Source organism: Grampus griseus (genome assembly GCF_964374135.1).
Source record: "Grampus griseus genome assembly, chromosome: 10".
Lineage (NCBI taxonomy): Eukaryota > Metazoa > Chordata > Mammalia > Artiodactyla > Delphinidae > Grampus > Grampus griseus.
Window position 1 is genome coordinate 43531319 of NC_139004.1, and position 20224 is coordinate 43551542.

Genomic DNA, 20224 nt, shown 5'->3' on the forward strand with positions numbered 1-20224 from the left:
TGATGAGTGGTAAGGCTGGGGGAGTGGTGGTGCTCTGTGTGCCTGGTCTCAGCCTTGGAGAGCCTGTGCGCCTGGACTGGGAACCCGGTGGTGCTTCTCAGGCCTTCCCCTCACCTGGGAGGGTGGCTGCAGTGGCCTGAAATGGCCTAATTCCCGTCTCCCAGGTCGGTCAGGCTCTCTTGAAGTAGTTTCTCTTGAGACCAGGCATCGTTAAGGACAGAACACTCTGACATATTTTGAAATGCTTACTTTTCTTCTCCCCCTGCTGGAAACAAGGTGGGATTTTTCTCCAGTCGTCACTGTGAGAACCTGGTAGAGCTTTTGAAGGTAAACTCACAAAAAGAGTAAGGTCCCCTTCCTTGACTGGGTCCCCCTGGAGTTTAAGTCTTGTTAATACTTGACAACACTGAGCTTCCAGCACTTGGTCAGTTACAGTTCAGGTTTTCCTCCCCAGCACTGGTCCTGCTGAGGTTTCCACCCTGGGTTTCTGCTCCACTCAGTTGTGATTCTCTGTATCTGCCCCTCTGTCTCTCCCATTTTTGCATCAGTCACTTACACTGTGACCTCACTTCTATGGTGGATCTAAGAGAGGCTGTTAATTTTACAGTTTGTTTCAAGCTTTTAACTTGTTAGGATGGAGTGGTGACTTCTAAGTTCATTCTTTACATGTTGAGCCAGAAAACAGAAGTTAGAGGTATTCTTTTTAATCAATAATTTTTCTTACATAAATACTGTCTAGGAATTGCTGAAAAGCCAGAACCAAGGGGGTTGGTGCTATTAGACTTTTAGGGGGTGGACCAATGGCTTGGCATTACCTTATGGGCTCAGAGCAAAGCAATGCCAAACTTTTCAATATCCAGATGATCATAAAGTAAATAAGGATGATTAATAGGTTATGTAACTTTTTGAAAAACAAAGATGCTGGTGGGTGACTGGCTGTCCTACAAAATACCACAATTTTAAAACATAAACAAAACAGGTTCTTAGAAATTTGATAATGATAAAAGTAATTAGTTCCTTAATCAACAAGGACCCACTGTATAGCACAGGGAACTGTACTCAGTATACTGTAATAACCTGTGGGGGAAAATAATCTGAAAAAGAATGGATATATGTATCAATATAAATGAACCACTTTGTTGTACACCTGAAACTAACACAACATTGTAAATCAACTATACTCCAATATAAAATAAAAATTAAATTAAAAAAGTAAATAGTTCTTTTTTTGAATTTTATTTTATTTATTTTTTTATACAGCAGGTTCTTATTAGTTATCCATTTTATACATATTAGTGTATATATGTCAGTCCCAATCTCCCAATTCATCACACCCCCCCAGCCTCTTTCCCCCATTGGTGTCCATACTTCTTTAGTACAGTAACTCTTTGATAAGTGGATCTGTGTTATTCCAAAGCTAATTTTGTTAACTAGAAGGAATGAAACTTGTTTTTTCAATTATAGGATAACGTTAAGCATAAAGACCATATTGACCATCAGAAGGATAAAGTCGCCTTGACTCTGGCTCGTCTAGCCCGCCATGTTGAAGTGGAGAAACAGCAGAAAGAAGAGAAGAATAGAGCATTCAGGGTATGTGGCTGTTTTAACTGATATTTTACCAGATTATAGAGTTGTTTATAAGAAAGTTAAAGAGGTTCTTGTATAATCAAAAAATGTATAATTGGATCCAAGTTCAGCATGAAGTCTGCATAGCTCACTGAGTTAGTAGTAATTCATGACGGCCTTTTACATTTGTTTTTGTTTGTTGGATTCTGCTCATATATGTATACAGACAAAAAAAGAAAAAATAGAATTAAGTGGACTTTATTTTTGGGAATTAAAAATCATGGGATTCCTTAAGCTGGTGAGCAGTTAAGGGTTTCTAGTTACTTTATCACAGTTTATCAGGGCTTCTGTAGATAGAAGCTGTTGAAAGGTTATTTTCTACTAAGTACAGCCAGACCAGTTTCACTTCAGCCTCTCCGTTCAGATTATTGAATTAGTGTGGTAGAAGAGCTACTACGTGGAAAATGAAACCTAATTTAGACTCTTGCATGATATAAACGTTTTAAAACCTTGACTTGCTTTATTTATTTTTTTTAAGATTTTTTTTTGATGTGGACCATTTTTAAAGTCTTTACTGAATTTGTTATAATATTTCTTCCGTTTCATGTTTTGGTTTTTTGGCCGCGAGGCATGTAGGATCTTAGCTCCTCAATCAGGGATTGAACCCGCACCCCTTGCATTGGAAGGCGAAGTCTTAAACCACTGGACTGCCAGGGAAGTCCCTTGACTTGCTTTAGAAGGCACCAAATGAAATTACCTTAAAGAACTTCCCCAATGTTGCCAAATGTCTGTTAGGAGTAGAATGTTGGCAAGTTGGGTAAAAAAAAATCCTACTGGGAGTTTAAAAATGGAAGTAGAAATCATGGCATAATTTTACCTTGTATGTTTTTGATTCCTTGTTCCATTGCTTATTATAAAGGAATTTATATATTTCTGTTGCCTCTATTTTAGTATCTCCTAATCTAATGTAGAATACATTAGTCTTCTTTAAATTTAGAAGTAGCTTTGTTTGGGGACTTTAACTTTATAATGTAATACCAGTTAAATTAGAGCTTAGTATTCTAATTGTATGTTTAAAATGCTTAATACATTAGTGATACTTTTTTTTTCTATAAATTTATTTTATTTTTGGTTGCTTTGGGTCTTCGTTGCTGCACACGGGCTTTCTCTAGTTGTGGCGAGTGGGGTCTACTCTTTCGTTGCGGTGCGTGAGCTTCTCATTGCAGTGGCTTCTCTTGTTGCGGAACACAGGTTCTAGGCGCACAGGCTTCAGTAGTTGTGGCACACGGGCTCAGTAGTTGTGCCTTGCGGGCTCTAGAGCGCAGGCTCAGTAGTTGTGGAGCATGGGCTTAGTTGCTCCGTGGCATGTGTGATCCTCCTGGACCAGGGCTTGAACCTGTGTCCCCTGCATTGGCAGGTGGATTCTTAACCACTGCACCACCAGGGAAGCCTAAATTAGTGATACTTTTTTAAAAAAAAGGATTCTTTCTTTCCTGGTAGAGACACTATTCAATTTTTTTTTTTTTTTTTAATTTTTACTGGAGTGTAGTTGATTTACAGTGTTAGTTTCATTATGATCAAATCTTTTTTTTTTTTTTTTTGAGCAAAATTGCTTTACAATGTGTTAATTTCTGCTGTACGATGAAGTGAATCAGCTATGTGTATACCTGTTTCCCCTCCCTCTCGGACCTCCCTCCCACCCACCCATTTCGGTCATCACAGAGCACCAAGGGGAGCTCCCTGTGCTATACAGCAGGTTCCCACTAGCTATGTATTTTACACATGGTAGTATATTTATGTCAAACCTAATCTCTCAATTCGTCCCACCCTCCTGTTCCCCTCACTGTGTCCACAAGTCCGTTCTCTACATCTCTATTCCTGCCCTAAAAATAGGTTCCTCTGTACCATTTTTAGATTCCACGTAATATGCGTTAATATATGGTATTTGTTTTTCTCTTTCTGGCTTACTTCACTCTGTATGACAGACTCTAGGTCCATCCACATCTCTAAAGATGACCCAATTTTGTTCCTTTTTATGGCTGAGTAATATTCCATCATATATGCATACCACAGCTTCTTTATCCATTCATCTATCATTGGACATTTAGGTTGTTTCCATGTTCTGACGATTGTAAATAGTGCTGCAATGAACATTGGAGTACCTGTGTCTTTTTGAATTATGGTTTTCTCAGGGTATATGCCCAGTAGTGGGATTGCTGGGTCATATGGTAATTCTATTTTTAGTTTTTTTACAGAACCTCCATGCTGTTCTCCATAGTGGCTGTATAAATTTACATTCCCACCAACAGTGCAAAAGGGTTCACTTTTCTACACACCCTCTCCAACATTTATTGTTTGTAGATTTTTTGATGATGGCCGTTCTGACCCTTACGAGGTGATACCTCATTGTAGTTTTGATTTGCATTTCTCTAATAATTAGTGATGTTGAGTATCTATTCATGTGCCTCTTTGCCATCTGTATGTCTTTGGTGAAATGTGTACTTAGGTATTCTGCCCATTTTTTGATTGGGTTGTTTGCTTTTTTAATATTGAGCTGCATGAGCTGTTTATATACTTTGGAGATTAATCCTTTGTCCGTTGCTTCATTTGCAAATATTTTCTCCCATTCTGAGGGTTATCTTTTCATCTTGTTTTTGGTTTCCTTTGCTGTGCAGAAGCTTTTAAGTTTAATTAGGTCCCATTTGTTTATTTTTGTTTTTATTTTCATTACTCTAGGAGGTGGGTCAAAAAAGATCTTGCTGTGGTTTATGTCAAAGAGTGTTTTTCCTATGTTTTTCTCTAAGAGTTTTATAGTGTCTGGTCTTACATTTAGGTATTTAATCCATTTTGAGTTTATTTTTGTATATGGTGTTTGGTATTGTTCTAATTTCATTCTTTTACATGTAGCTGTCCAGTTTTCCCAGCCCCAGTTATTGAAGAGGCTGTCTTTTCGCCATTGTATTGTTCTTGCCTCCTTTGTCATAAATTAGGTGACCATATTGTGCATGGGTTTATCTCTGGGCTTTCTATCCTGTTCCATTGATCTGTATTTCTATTTTTTTGCCAGTACCATAATGTCTTGATTACTGTAGCTTTGTAGTATAGTTTGAAGTCAGGGAGCCTGATTCCTCTAGCCCTGTTTTTCTTTCTCAAGATTGCTTTGGCTATTTGGGGTCTTTTGTGTTTCCATACGAATTGTAAAATATTTTGTTCTAATTCTGTGAAGAATGCCATTGGTAGTTTGCACTGAATCCAGTTGGGATTGCACTGAATCTGTAGATTGCTAAGGGTAGTATAGTCATTTTCACAATATTGATTCTTCCAATCCAAGAACATGGTATATTTCTTCATCTGTTTATGTCATCTTTGATTTCTTTCATCAGTGTTTTATAGTTTTCTGAGTATAGGTCTTTTGCCTCCGTAGGTAAGTTTATTCTTAGGTATTTTATTCTTTTTGTTGCTATGGTAAATGGAATTGTTTCCTTAATTTCTCTTTCTGATTTTTTGTTAGCGTATAGTAATGCAAGAGATTTCTGTGCATTAATTTTGTATCCTGCAACCTTACCAAATTCACTGATTAGTTCTAGTAATTTTCTGGTGGTATCTTTAGGATTTTCTATGTATAGTATCATGTCATTTGTAAACAGTGACAGTTTTACTTCTTTTTTTCCAATTTGTATTTCTTTTCCTTCTCTTATTGCCATGGCTAGGAATTCCAAAACTATGTTGAATAGAGTGGCAAGAGTGGACATCCTTGTCTTGTTCCTGATCTTTGTGGAAATGCTTTCAGTTTTTCACCATTGAGAATGATGTTTGCTGTGGGTTTGTCATATATGGCCTTAATTATGTTGGGGTAGGTTCCCTCTATGCCCATTTTCTGGAGAGTTTTTATCATAAATGGGTGTTGAATTTTGTCAAAAGCTTTTTCTGCATCTGTTGAGATGATCATATGGTTTTTATTCCTTAATTTGTTAATATGGTGTATCACATTGATTGATTTGCATATATCGACGAATCCTTGCATTCCTGGGATAAATCCTACTTGATCATGGTGTATGATCCTTTTAATGTGCTGTTGGATTCTGTTTGTAGTATTTTGTTGGGGATTTTTGCATCTATGTTCATCAGTGATATTGGTCTGTAATTTTCTTTTTTTGTGACATCTTTGGTTTTGGTATCAGGGTGATGGTGGCCTCGTAGAACGAATTTGGGAGTGTTTGTTCCTCTGCGGTTTTTTGGAAGAGTTTGAGAAGGATCGGTGTTAGCTCTTCGCTAAATATTTGATAGAATTTGCCTGTGAAGCCATCTGGTCCTGGACCTTTGTTTGTTGGAAGATTTTTTTTTTGCGGTACGCGGGCCTCTCACTGCTGTGGCCTCTCCCGTTGCGGAGCACAGGCTCCGGACGCACAGGCTCAGCGGCCATGGCTCACGAGCCCAGCGGCTCCGCGGCATGTGGGATCTTCCCGGACCGGGGCACAAACCCGTGTCCCCTGCATCGGCAGGCGGACTCCCAACCACTGCGCCACCAGGGAAGCCCTGTTGGAAGATTTTTAATTACAGTTTCAATTTCATTCCTTGTGATAGGTCTGTTTATATTTTCTAATTCTTCCTGGTTCAATCTTGGAAAATTGTACCTTTCCAAGAATTTGTCCATTTTTCATGGTTGTCCATTTTATTGGCATATAGTTGTTTGTACTAGCCTCTTATAATCCTTTGTATTTCTGCGGTGTCAGTTGTGATTTCTCCTCTTTTGTTTCTAATTTTATTGATTTGTGTTCTCCCCCCCCCCCTTTTTTTTTGATGAGTCTGGGTAAAGTTTTATCAATTTTGTTTATCTTCTCAAAGAACCAACTTTTAGTTTTGCTATTCTTTGCTACTGTTTTCTTCATTTCTATTTCATTTATTTCTGCTCTGATCTTCATGATTTCTTTCCTTCTACTGATTTTGGGTTTTCTTCATTCTTTCTTTAGTTGCTTTAGGTGTAGGGTTAGATCGTTTGAGATTTTTCTTCTTTCTTGAGGTGAGCTTGAATTGCTATAGTTTCCCTTGTAGAACTGCTTTTGCTGCATCCCATAGGTTTTGGGCCTCTGAATCTGAACTACTGGGCTAACAGAGGACCTCAGACCCCAGGGAATATTCATCAGAGTGAGGTCTCCCAGAGCTCCTCATCTCAGCACGAAGACCCAGCTCTACCCAACAGCCTGCAAACTCCAGTGCTGGAAGCCTCAGGCCAAACAACTAGTAAGACAGGAACACACTCCCACCATCAAAAAAAAAAAAAAAAAGAGATGACAAAAAACATGTGTCACACATTAAAGAGCAAGTAAAAACCTACAAGACCAAATAACCGAAGAGGAAATAGGCAACCTACCTGAAAAAGAACTCAGTGTAATGATAGTAAAGATTATCCAGAATCTTGGAAATAGAATGGAGGCACGGATTGAGAAAATGCAAGAAATGTTTAACAAAGATCTAGAAGAACTAAAGAACAAACAAACAGAGATGAACAACACAATAACTGAAATGAAAAATACGTAGAAGGAATCAATAACAGAATAACTGAGGCAGAAGAACGAATAAGTGAGCTGGAAGGTAGAATGGTGCAAATAACTGCCAAGGAGCAGAAGAAAACAAAAAGAATGAAAAGAATTGAAGACAATCTCAGAGACCTCTGGGACAACACTAAACACACCAACATTCAGATTATAGGGGTCCCAGAAGAAGAAGAGAAAAAGAAAGGTTTGAGAAAATATTCAAAGAGATTATAGTGAAAAAATTCCCTAAACATGGGAAAGGAAATAGTCACCCAAGTCCAGGAAGTGCAGAGTCCCATACAGGGTAAACCCTAGGAGAAACACACCAAGACACATATTAATCAAACTAACAAAAATTAAATTCAAAGAAGAAATATTAAAAGCAGCAAGGGAAAAGCAAAGAATAACATACAAAGGAATCCCCATAAGAATATCAGCTGATTTTTCAGCAGAAACTCTGCAGGCCAGAAGGGAGTGGCAGGATGTACTTAAAGTGATGAAAGAAAAAGACCTACAACCAAGATTACTTTACCAGCAAGGATAGCATTCAGATCCAATAGAGAAATCAAAAGCTTTACAGACAAGCAAAAGGAAGAGAATTCACCACCAAACCAGCTTTACAAGTGCCAAAGGAACTTCTGTAGGCGGGAAGCACAAGAGAAGAAAAAGACCCACAAAACCAACCCAAAACAATTAAGAAAATGGTAATAGGAACATACATATCGATAATAACCTTGAATGTAAATGGATTAAATGCTCCCACCAAAAGACACAGACTGGCTGAATGTATACAAAAACAAGACCCATATATATGCTGTCTACAAGAGACCCACTTCAGACCTAGGAACATATACAGACTGAAAGTGAAGGAGTGGAAAAAGATATTCCACACAAATGGAAATTAAAAGAAAGCTGGAGTAGCAATACTCGTATCAGATAAAGTAGACTTTAAAATAAAGAATGTTACAAGAGATAAGGAAGGACACTACATAATGATCAAGGGATCAGTCCAAGAAGAAGATATAACAATTACCAATATTTATGCACCCAACATAGGAGCACCTCAATACATAAGGCAAATGCTAACAGCCATAAAAGGGGAAGTCAACAGTAACACAATAATAGTAGGGGACTTTAACACTCCACTTACACCAATGGACAGATCATCCAAACAGGAAATAAATAAGGAAACACAAGCTTTAAATGACGCAGTAGACAAGATAGATTCAATTGTTATTTATAGGACATTCCACCTGAAAGTGGTGGAATACACTTGCTTCTCAAGTGCACACAGAACATTCTCCAGGATAGATCACATCTTAGGTCACAAATCAAGCCTTGGAAAATTTAAGAAAGTTGAAATTGTATCAAGCATCTTTTCTGACCACAACGCTATGAGATTGGAAATTAATTACAGAAAAATAAGCTGTAAAAAAACACAAATACATAGAGGCCAAACAGTGCACTACTAAATAACCAAGAGATCACTGAAGAAATCAAAGAAGAAATTAAAAAAAATACATAGAAACAGATGACAACAAAAACACTATTCAATTTTAAGGAAGATCCTTTCCCCAGACTATGTTAAGTGTGTTATTTATGGGTCATGGGCAAAGTCTCTTTGAGAGAGGAGTGGTTTGCAAGTTGTCCCCCCTTTCTGCCCATTTCCTCAGTATGCTCACTTCTTTTCCCAAATCAGATGTTACAGATGTGTTAACACCACATAGGTAATAAAGCATTTGAGATGAGTTCAGAATCTGTTAGTCACTATGACAAGTAGGGTTTTTCTCAAGGGTAGTTTCAGCTTTTACCCATGTAAATTTCATTCATTGTATTAAAGACTTTAGCATTTGAGAAAGTTTTTTTAAACTTTGAAATTCTTGTTTATCAATTGTAAAGAATAAATTTATCTAGATTTCATTCTTTCCTAAGAAAGAAACTGACTCACACAGATACTTTAGCTCATTTTTTGCTATTCATTCATGACTTTTTTTTTCTTATTTGATTCTCCTTATGTATAACTTGTTTTTTAAAACTAGATGACAGAAAACAATAAGAAAACAAAACTACCCGAAAGGAAGATAATGAAACTAAAGTAAAACTCATTCTTGCAGAATTTTAGTAGGTGTTAACTGTGACTAAAAATATGGTAGAAAATGTTTTCCAGCTCTTCTAGGCCTTTGTGAATTGTTGGTGTCTCACTGTTAAAGTGGATTGTCCATCTTTTGTGATGGAAAGGTTTTAAAGAAAATTTGTTAAAATCTTCACTGGATAAATCACTTTCAGAGATAATGTGTTGTGCTTGACTAGTTGATCAGTTACCAGCTTTGCTTGTTGATATTCCAGGAGTTAAGATGACTTGCCTGAAGGGATGTACCCCTAAGGTGTGTGGAAATAGCTGGGTGACAGGAAAAGGGTGACTAATTTGGGGGTGATTTTAGCCAGCAAATGTTTTTTGAGCATTGACTATGTATGGCCACAGAGTTCAAATTCTATTGTAAGAAATGCCAGAGAACTTTCTTTTTAAAAAGCCTGCTTATTTTTAATTACTGACAGTAGTTTAAAATAAGTAGGCTATTGGCTGGCATATAGTAATATTTAATCTCAATTAAATTTACTTAATTTAAGGTGTTAAATTTACTTAATTAAATATTTACTTAATTTAAGGTGTTTTTTTTTAAAAGATTTTTGTAGGGAACTCTTCTGATAGATGGTTTAATTTTGTATGTAAGAAAATGTCTTTATAGTCTACCAGAGGCTTGCCATATTACTTTCTTTGGATAAACTAATTTTGTTTCCCATGGCATGTTATCCAGAGCACTGATCCTATAGGATACACTTTGAGAAACAAAAAAGTAATTTGGTGACTTATCAAGTTGGGATACTGTGTATTCACTGAAAGGAAAATCACACGTGTGTTAGCACTTCAAAGTTTTGGAAGTCCTACACAGAAGGGACCTTTTGAACTCTGTTTTGAAACCAATGGTTCTAAATTTGATTACAGAGAATTTTAAAAAATGTATATAATGCATATTAACATCTTTGGAAAATTAGTATTCTATGGCCATACTTAGAACAAAGTTGTGTAGAAGATTTTTTTCAGAGTAAAATCTTGAATCTCCCTGTCCCCCTACTTACCCTTGCTGATAGAATATCCTGTTATAGTGATAAGTAGGTCATTCAATATTCTGGTCTATTTCTTGCAAATCCAGCATTTGTGGATTTGTGATTTCTTTTTAACAACCTTTTTGAGACACAGTATGTTGTACAGTAAGTCCCCTACTTATTAATGAGTTCCATTCTGAGAGCGTGTTCATAAGTCCAATTTGTTTGTAAGTCCAACAAAGTTAGCCTACATACCCAACTAACACAATCGGCTATATAGTACTGTACTGTAATAGGTTTATAATACTTTTCACACAAATAATATGTAAGAAACAAACACACACAAAATATAAAGAAAACATTTAAAATCTTACAGTACAGCACCTTGAAAAGTACAACAGCTGGCATACAGGGGCTGGCATCGAGTGAACAGGCAAGAAGAGTTACTGACTGGAGGAGATCCTGGGCTTGAAATATAGATACTGTACTACCGTACTCTATACAATACTGTACAGTAAAGTACACAAAATCACAACCAGTTGTAGAGTATGCACACATGTGACAATGTACGCCAGACATGTGAACTAACTTACTTGACTGGACATGCAAACACACGTTCGTATCTTTGAAAGCTCTCATCTTGAAGGTTCGTGTGTAGGGGACTTACTGTACTGGTTAAGTGAATGGATTCTAGAATCAGGTTGGAGAACGAGAGTTTAAATCCTGGCATTGTTATTTATCCTTGTGCAATTTATTTGACCTTCATGTGCCTCAGTTTTCCCATCATAAAATGGGAACAATAATAGTACCAATCTCATAGAGTTATTGTGAGAATTAGATCTAAGATGCTTTTAGACAATGCCTGGCACGTGGTAAGTGGTTAATAAGTGTTACTTGTTAAATACAGCATGATTAGAGTATGCAAATAGCTTTATTAATAACGTAACTAGAAAGATTTAGAGACTGTAACAGTCTAAAGCATCTAGTTTAGTGGTTGGCACTGGCCCACTGCCTGTTTTTATAAATAAAATTTTATTGGAACATAGCCATGCCCATTTGTTTACATATTATCTATGGCTGCTTTCATGCTGCAGCAGCAGAGTTGAGTAGTTGCAAAAGAGACTGTATGGGCTGCAAAGCCTAAAATATTTACACTGTGGTCTTTTATGGAAAAAGTTTGCCAGCTTTTGATCTAGATGCAATAGATGCTTTATGCTGGCACATTTTAAGTACTAATGTGTGTCTGCTCTTATACTATTCACTGAACAAATATTTAATAGGCTTCTGTATACTTAAGACTATATATGGAAAATTTGAAGGAAAATGTATAAAAGGTTAAAGATGAAAATAATCATTCATATTTCCATTCCAGAGATAGCCATTGACGTTCATCATATTTATTTTCTGCCTTTTCCCTCTCTGCAGATAGAGTTACATATAGCTTGAAATAATCTTTGTTTATATTTGGCCTTATTTGTTTAATACTATTTGGTGACCCACTTGATATCAAAAGTATATTTCTGCTTCAATGAAAAAGTTTTGTTAGTGTTTCTAATGACTTTCATGAAATGTACACACCATAATTTACTTAAATGTACCCTATTGTTGGAGATTAATTTGTTGCAAACTTTGTGCAAATGTAGATGACATTGGGATCAACATCTTAGAGCATGAACCTTTGGTTTGACTTACCTCTTTAAGATAGAGTTCTAGGTGTGGAGTTACAGGAATAAAGGATAATCAATATTTTCTGATCGCTGTTGTGACAAAATCATTTTCTTAAGGAAACCGGATTAGTAACCATAGGTTAATTGAGTTTTTTCTTAATATCTTTAGGAAAAAGTAGATTTTCAACATGCTCATGGGTTACAAGAATTGGAATTTATTCGAGGACATTCTGATACAGAAGCAGCGAGACTGTGTGTGGACCAATGGTTAAAAATGCCAGGTAGGTATTCTTTAGAGATCAGAGTGGAACATAAGATTACCAAGCTTCCCTAAAGCCTTAAAACATTGTGTCTGTTTTATTCAGTTGCTAATAAGTACATAAAGTATTGAAATTTAGTTCAGTAATACTTAACAGAAGACCTACTTTACCAATTGTCTTCCTACTTTGGCAAAAGTATATTTTGAGTATAAGTAATCCTTGAGCTGATCATTTATTCATTCATATGTCTTCTAGTTATTACCCTCTATGGGAGGGCGTGTAACAGGTTACTTGAGGTCAGGCTTCTCTAAGGAAGTGGAATTTAAGCTGAGATGGAAAGGATTAGCATTTACTTTTTTATTTGTCAGTGCAGCCTGTGTAGATATTTTGTTAAGGAAATGTCCATGTGGGAGGCTTATCAAAAGCAGTGGGTAGCTTCTTCATTGCTAACTCTTTGCAGACCTGAAATTCTTGGAAGAGTCACTGTGCAGTGTTTTCCTCCTACCAGATAATTTGGTAGAATTTTTAAGAGCCACCATGGCAACTTTTCTAGCTTGTCTTGTAGAAGACCCACTGAGCCCTTAAAGGCTTGGGATATCCACAGAAACCTTAGCTGTGGATTCAATCCAGCAGAAAGTTTAATTACAAAAAGTCTTAGAAATATCTATGTATGCAGTGCTCAACTTTGAACCTAGGTATCTTATTCTGTAGTTTTCAGAGGGCTTTTCTTTGAATAGAATCAAATTGCAACTTTTAAAATAATTCCAATAATTTGTAGATATTTTAACACCTGGCCACTCCCTGAAACTGTATTTTCTTCTTATCTCCCAATGTGTTTGTGCCTGGCAAACTCCCACCTTGCCCCATCCTCCTTTTTAAATACCCTTTCCTCTTTTTTTCTTCTTAATTGCCTGTGGGGTTAGCCCTACAGATAACATTCAATACTAGAGGTTGCTAGGTTTATTTAGTCGGCATAAGTTTGGTTGTTCAGCTGTCTTTGATCCCACAGTGCTTTATTCATTTCTCTCAAATAGTTTCTACCCTGTTATGTTGCATTGATAATTTTACCAGATTTATATGCTCCGTGGGGACAGAGACTAAGGCTTATTAATCCGTTTTAGTGTCAGTGCCTAAAAAGAAGGCTCAGCATAGAGATGTCCAGTAAGTGTTGGTTGAATATTATACAAGAGTGGGCTGTAGGATTTGCATATGAACACAGAAAAGAAGCCTAGAACTCGGGTACCAAATGTGACTGTCATTCAACTAAAGAAAAGAATTGTTTGGCATTCCAGACCTACTTTAGAAAAAATACTTAGAAATTATGGTCCTTAGCTGCATCAGAATCACCTGGGAGTCTTAAATACACGTATCTGGGCCTCACCACTAGAGATAATTCTAGGGCATCTGTAGATTTGGGAAGATTCCTATGTGATTTTGGTAGGAAAATGGGCTAGAACTACAAGGCTCAATCTACAAGATCTCTTGTAAAAATCGTTCATCTCATGTGAATCTAACACTTACAAGTCTTGTCTAGAATGATTGCTGGGCCAGTAATATGTCCCTTTAGGCCTAATCCCTGGCCTCCAGATTGTCAGAATATTTTAATTCATTGTAAATTGAATTCATGAGCATCTGTTTATATATTTCTGGGAACTAATGAGTCACTTAGCTGTGTCTTTAGGATTCTTTGCAAGATGTGATATTGTATCAGTATATCACTTCAGGTGACATCTGGTTCATTGGTGGCTGATAAGCTTGTGCCTTGAGTTAAGGTCTTTATTTATGCTCTTTTTATGTGATGGTTTTATCTTTTTACTTGGTCCCTGCCACTCCGTAACACTGAAGTCTGGGGTCTTTTGCTAGCACAGCTGCCTTAGCATTGGGCTATACTTGGTGTGGTGCAGTTCCATACATGGGCTTCAGAGAATGCTGAGATCTTTGAGGAGAGGAGAGCTGGGGAGCATAGAGATGGCATTGTTCTCGTCAATTATAAAAAGTGAGATTCTGCTTCTCAATAGCATTAAGGGACTTGTTCAATCTGTTCCAAAGTATCCAACCATTATAATTCAGTTCTTTGATTAGAAGTAGTTTGCATACTTTATAATTACTCAAACTGGAAATCCATCTTTTATAGACTTTTATAGTTAGGCCAGTTTCCACACATTTGATTACTTAGTAATTTAAAAACAACACTGTACTATTTAAGGGAAAGAGCTGTTTAAATCTCTCTGTATTTTGCCTTTCCATAGATAAAGCTTATTTTCTTTCTGGCTTGTTTTCTCCACTTTGATTTTTATCCAGAACCTCTGTTTGGCTAAATAAAGGTTTTAATAGGCAACACCTGGAATGTGGATGGACAGGAAATAAAAATTATTATAATTCTGACTGCATTAAAAAATTAAAGATAAAAAAGTATATTGTTGTTAATGCCTCTTTTAATATGATTAATGCTATGTTAGTCGTTGTTTATTGGTAGAACACATTTATAAGCATTTTGGCAGCATTTAATAGAGGCATTTCCCCCATTAACAGCAGAAAAGCATGGAAACTTTCAACATATATAACCATTTGGGGATCTTAACTAGATGATGTTAAAGGAATAACATTTATTCTAGTTAAATGCTTAGGGGCTTCGTAGAAATTGCCATAAAGATAAATACGCAGCTTTTTGTTGTATGAAATATTTAAGGTATTTGAGTGAAACAATTTATAAGAAATAATAGTAAAAGATAATAACCAAACTATCTAGAGTATATATTAGAATCCTCCTGGCAGTTTTTACAATTCTTTGTTTATACAGCATAACTCTAAATTTTTCATTGTGTAACATGTATTGGGAGTTTGCCTGGGAAGAAAATTTGGCTAAGTCTAGAAAGTTATGTGACTGTTAAGACCAAGATTATAAAGAAAGAAAAGGGATGAAGAATGGACCAGGATAAAGGGATAATTAAGGCATTCTCCTTGTCTCTCTGTCCTCTTCACTCCTTCCCACCCTCCCAGTTGCATTGTTTGACATAATGTTCATAGAACCCAGATCCTCTATAATATAACTAAACCTTACGATGTGTTTAAGATAGTTAAAAGAGAAAATAAGAATTAGAAGAAAAAATCTTTGCCAACTTGCATAAATGAAAAGAAGGGAGGCAGGAATAGGGGTTCTGTAGAGCAACTGGTTTTCTAATATATTCCATCTTTGATGTTTCCTGGCTGTTGAACTTAAGGGAACTGTTTTTTTCCTCAGATAATGTTACTTGGGGATGTTAACGGCTTCCCTTGTCCCAAATAGCTATTTACTTGTAGGTTGTTGTACCTTTTATAAGAAAGTTTGTAAACACCTAATTACAAATAGGATCACCCAGTTGATGCTGCACATGTTTTTCATTGTTTTTTCATGATTCTGATTACCAGTCCAAAGGACAAGTATCTGAAATAGAAACTTAAGAATTTATATTCCAATGATGCAGGACTCAAAACAGGCAAAATTAATTCTGGAACAAAAGGTTCGTTCCGAAGAGGAGGCCAAATACGAGTGTCTGGGAAGCCAATTTCATGTCCCGTAATGCACTGTAACAAGCAGTTCGATAATGGGCACCTTCTCTTAGGACATTTGAAAAGGTAAGTGTGATATTCAGAATAGTGGATGCTGAAGATGAAATGAAAGCGTGATGCACCTCTGCCATTGTGATTATAGCTTTATATTCCAAACTCATTGTTCTGTGCTATTATGATATAATTTTTTCTAATGTACATTTCTTAGCCTTCCTAGAATGCTTGAAATCAGATTATTTTAGTGATATTCAATCCTAATATGTCTCATAAAATTCTGACCAGACTTTTTGCATTGATATGCATTTGGATCAGTTTTAGAGAAATGCAGTCCATTAGAAAATCCAGCATTTAGTAAATTTGAAGAGACACAAAGCACTTAACAGATATTTGGGCTAGCCTAAAGAAAGCTAGTATGGCATTACAAAATAAATGCTAAAGGCAAACCAAATGTACCAAAGTTAACAATAAATATTCTATTTATGAAATCCATCTTATTAATTTACTGAATTTTTGAATAGTAGAGCTTGAGAAAGTAAATATCAAGGGAAGGCAATATTAAAAGCATTAAATAGTCTTATCTTCAGTCTCCCCTTCTCATAGTTTAAAGATGGGAATTGAGAGTTTGGAGCTCTAAGCCTTCTCTTTTCCAGATGTCTCACCCTACTTACGCCTTACCTTACTCTTAGAGCCTTCTGGAGGGGCTTCAGCATTCTACAGATAACTGTATTCTAAGTATTTTTAAAAAGTCTCTGAGGCAGTTTTAAATGACACAAATTTGTTAAATGGTTAAAATGACATTTTAAAAGGATTAAAAGCCATTTTTAGGAAATAGGTGTGAGCCAGAAATCTTGACATGAGATTATTATTCCAGTGGTTCATTTACAATTATTTGTGAGTTTTATGGTAAATAAAGCAGGAAGGAACAGATGATGGCTGTACAGTTTTCAAACTGGAAGTTTACCAGTTTGGCAAGACATGCTTAAATCCATTTTATTGGATCTTGAGTACTTTTATGAAACATAAAGCTGTTGGTCACTGTTTGAAGAGATTGCATGGCATATGGGAACCACTTGATATTTCTTGAATATAAAGAACCTTAATATTTCAGTAGAAAAAGTGTAAAGTCCTGAATGTGTGTGTGTGTCTAGCTTAACAAATGAAGCAACATAGTTCTGCCCCTGGAATGTCAGATTTTCTAATGTTACCTCTCTTTTGCTGAGTAGGTTTGATCACTCTCCATGTGATCCAACAATTACACTGCATGGACCTTTCATCAGTTCTTTTGCTTGTGTAGTATGTTATAAAAATTTTGTTACTCAACAACAATATAGGGATCACCTTTTTGCTAAGGTAAGAGCATATCCTAAGCTAAGAGTAGGTATTCTTTTTCTGGAGAACCGTGGAATGGGATATAGGTGTTTTCTTGCTGTTCTTAAGGTTGCATTCAACAGTGATGCACATAAAGATCAAAATTATGATTGTCTATGGGGAATAAAATTACTTGGAACATTAAGTTATCATGGGCAGGTAACCCTGATAGCTGAAAGCCAGCAGTCTTAAAGAATATCATTTTTATGGAGTTGCTCTATGAAAATAACTTACTTTGTTCAAGATGTTCTGTGAGTTAGTCACATGATAACCAGAACATTATTCTTAAGTGTGCTGCCGTTCACTGCTGGTTGAATTGTTGGAGCCACGTAGTAAATAATGATTCCTTTATTAATGCTGGTATTAAGAAATAGATCTGGTATTTAAAAGGCTGGTATTTAACACCCACATTAAGTGTTAAATCTCAAGGGATATAAGATTGATTCATGATATTAGCAAATTCAATGTAATGAAGAACTCTGTAATAAGTGTTTCCCACACTTGATATTAGATATCTCACTAGTTAAAATTACAAAATGTTAATTGTGCAATATGTTCACTGTGGAAAAATTTTAAAATACTAACAAAAGGAAAATAAGAAATCACTTTTTAAAAAAATTTATTGAAGTATAGTTGATTTACAATGTTGTGTTAATTTCTGCTGTACAGCAAAGTGATTTAGTTATACATAAATATACATTCTTTTTTATATTCTTTTCCATTGTGGTTTATCATAGGATACTGAATATAGTTCCCTGTGCTATACAATAGGACCTTGTTGTTTATCCATTCTATATATAATAGTTTGCCTCTGCTAACCCCAAACTCCCAGTCCTTTCCTCCTCCATTTCCCCTCCCCCTTGGCAACCACAAGTCTACTGTCTGTGTCTGTGATTCTGTTTCTGTTTTGTAGATGTGTTAATTTCTGTTGTATTTTGGATTCCACATATAAGTGATATCATATGGTATTTTTCTTTCTTTTAAGAAATCGCTCTTAATTTCACTTATAGAGATAAGCATTGTTAACATTTTTATGTATATATTTCTGCTTTTTCTTCCTATGTAAATATTTTTACATAGGATAAAGTATGTAAATTTTTTCGTAATTAAGAAAAGCAGTGTGTTGTAAACATAAATGTTTAAATATATGTTGAATCAGTATGTACATTTAAAATCAATGAATGGCATTCTGTATGAATATATTATAGTTCATTTAATTTCCTATTAGATGTATTAATTGTTTACATTTTTCTGTTATTAAAAACAATAACACATTAAATATCCTTGTAGCTAGAAACCTGTGAGATCCATACATGATGTATTTGCTGAGTAAATATTAGGTTTTGAAGTAGTAAAATGCTAATGTCCAGAGAGAACTAGGGTTTTTCTTTAAACCATGTTTTCAGAATTTGCTAATCTCTAGCCCTATACTTGAAAATTCATGTGGGTAGTAACTTGGATTCTGTAGAGGTTCACACAGAAAATGAAGACTTGCACTCCCAGGTGTCTCTGGTTGAGTTCTGTGGTTGACTGACCCCTGTTCTGGTGCTGGAGAGTGTTCCCAGGATAGATGCGCCTATTAACGCTGAGTTCGTTGTATACTTAGTCATTAGTTTTGGGGAGCCTGTGTCTTGTTCAACCCTGATGAGTCACCGTAGTACGAGAGGAATCCATGTGCTCTAGAATGAATAAGCTGCAATGGTACATCATTAGGTGAAATAGGAGTTCAGGGGAAGGGGAGAGGAGTAGCAGAAGAAGCTGACAGAGCACTGCAGAGGAGAAGTGGTCCTCCAGGCTTGGGTTTGGATAGATGGAAAGGACAAGTGGTGTAATCACAGGAAGGTTTGAACAAGAGCCTACACAGAGTAGCAAATATGGGAATAGGTAGAGTGCAGAGAGCAGGTGACATAGCAGGCCTGAGACTTCTGTCCTTAGACGGACTTGCTTGCAAGGTTGGCACTGGGCTGTTGTCTAGGAACTTAGATTTGGCGGGTCCCTATGAATCTCTGATGAGTGGCCCTTTGTGTGTGAACTGTTGGTGCAGACAGTGTGGTTTATGCCGAACACCTAATTTCCTTGTGGAAATTAGGTGTGTCTGTGTGTCTCCGCTGGGAGAGGACCCTTGGAATCTTACACCTGGTTTCCTCTGGACCTTGCCCAGTGTGCTTTTCCCCCTTTGTATCCTTTTGCTGTAATAAATCATAGTCATGAGTACAACTGTACACCAAGTCCTGTGAGTCCTAGCCAACCACCAAGCCTGGGGATGGACCTGGGGACTCCCAACACAAGTACAATAGTAACTTGACTATAAAGGCACAAAATTTAAACTTGATATTGGCAAGATACTGGCACTATCACAGGACGTGACATGATGAAAATAATTGTTATATCTTCAGAGCTAGAGGGACTTTAAATTCTAGAACCAAATTCCTTCTCCTTTTTTAGGGACACCAAAGAGATGGGTGGTATTAGAATGGCACCAGTGTTCAGGGTGGATTCAAAGATGTGGACAAGGAGACCAGTTTAGGTGACTTCAGCAGTAACTTAGCTTTGAGATGAGAAAAGAGTTTACTTAGGTAATGACATTTAAAATAAAGACCTTAAAGTGGATCCAAAAGACACATTAAAGAAAGAAATGATAGGGCTGTCTAGTGCCCTGACACAGGTTTGGGGAGAGAAAGGAAAAGGGTGCAACTACATTCCATGGTTTTTTAGTGTTTGCAGTGGGTCACTAGTATTCCACCTTTTTCAGAACTGGAGTTCTTTCAGGGCATGTTTTTCTATTCCATGCTGTAAGCATATTCATCTTTTTTCTTCAGTAAATCTGAATAGATATTTTAACCTTAAAATTAATTAATACTCTCATTTGTGTTTTCCCAAATTTCATTAATTTGTTTCCTTTTTTTTCTGGGAATCACTCATCCTATGCTGTTTTGCCCTCCCTTTTGCCGTCTCTCTGGGAAGTAAATTTATGATATTCAGCCTTCTGGGAAGCAATCTGGTAAAACAGAGCAAAGGCTTTGGTGTCAGACAGACCTGGATTCCAGTTACTTTTATTAGCTATGTGTTCTCACCAAGTTACAGCACATCTGTGAGCTTGGTTCTTCATCTCTAAAGTGGAATTGTTATACTTACATACAAGATTGTTGAGAGAAAACATAATACAATATAAAGC

The 20224-nt window shown here is 36.4% G+C and overlaps 1 protein-coding gene across 1 annotated transcript in view; it reads left to right on the forward strand.

Annotated features, from left to right (window-relative positions):
- The window catches only part of ZNF451 (zinc finger protein 451), a gene marked incomplete at its 3' end in the record, with an annotated part of 85157 nt that overhangs the window by 25392 nt on the left and 39541 nt on the right, over positions 1–20224 (forward strand). The window contains exons 4-7 of the mRNA XM_082663588.1: positions 1465–1590; positions 12042–12153; positions 15597–15747; positions 16905–17031. Coding sequence (XP_082519714.1) covers positions 1465–1590; positions 12042–12153; positions 15597–15747; positions 16905–17031 — 516 coding nt within the window. The remainder of the gene's footprint in view (positions 1–1464; positions 1591–12041; positions 12154–15596; positions 15748–16904; positions 17032–20224) is intronic.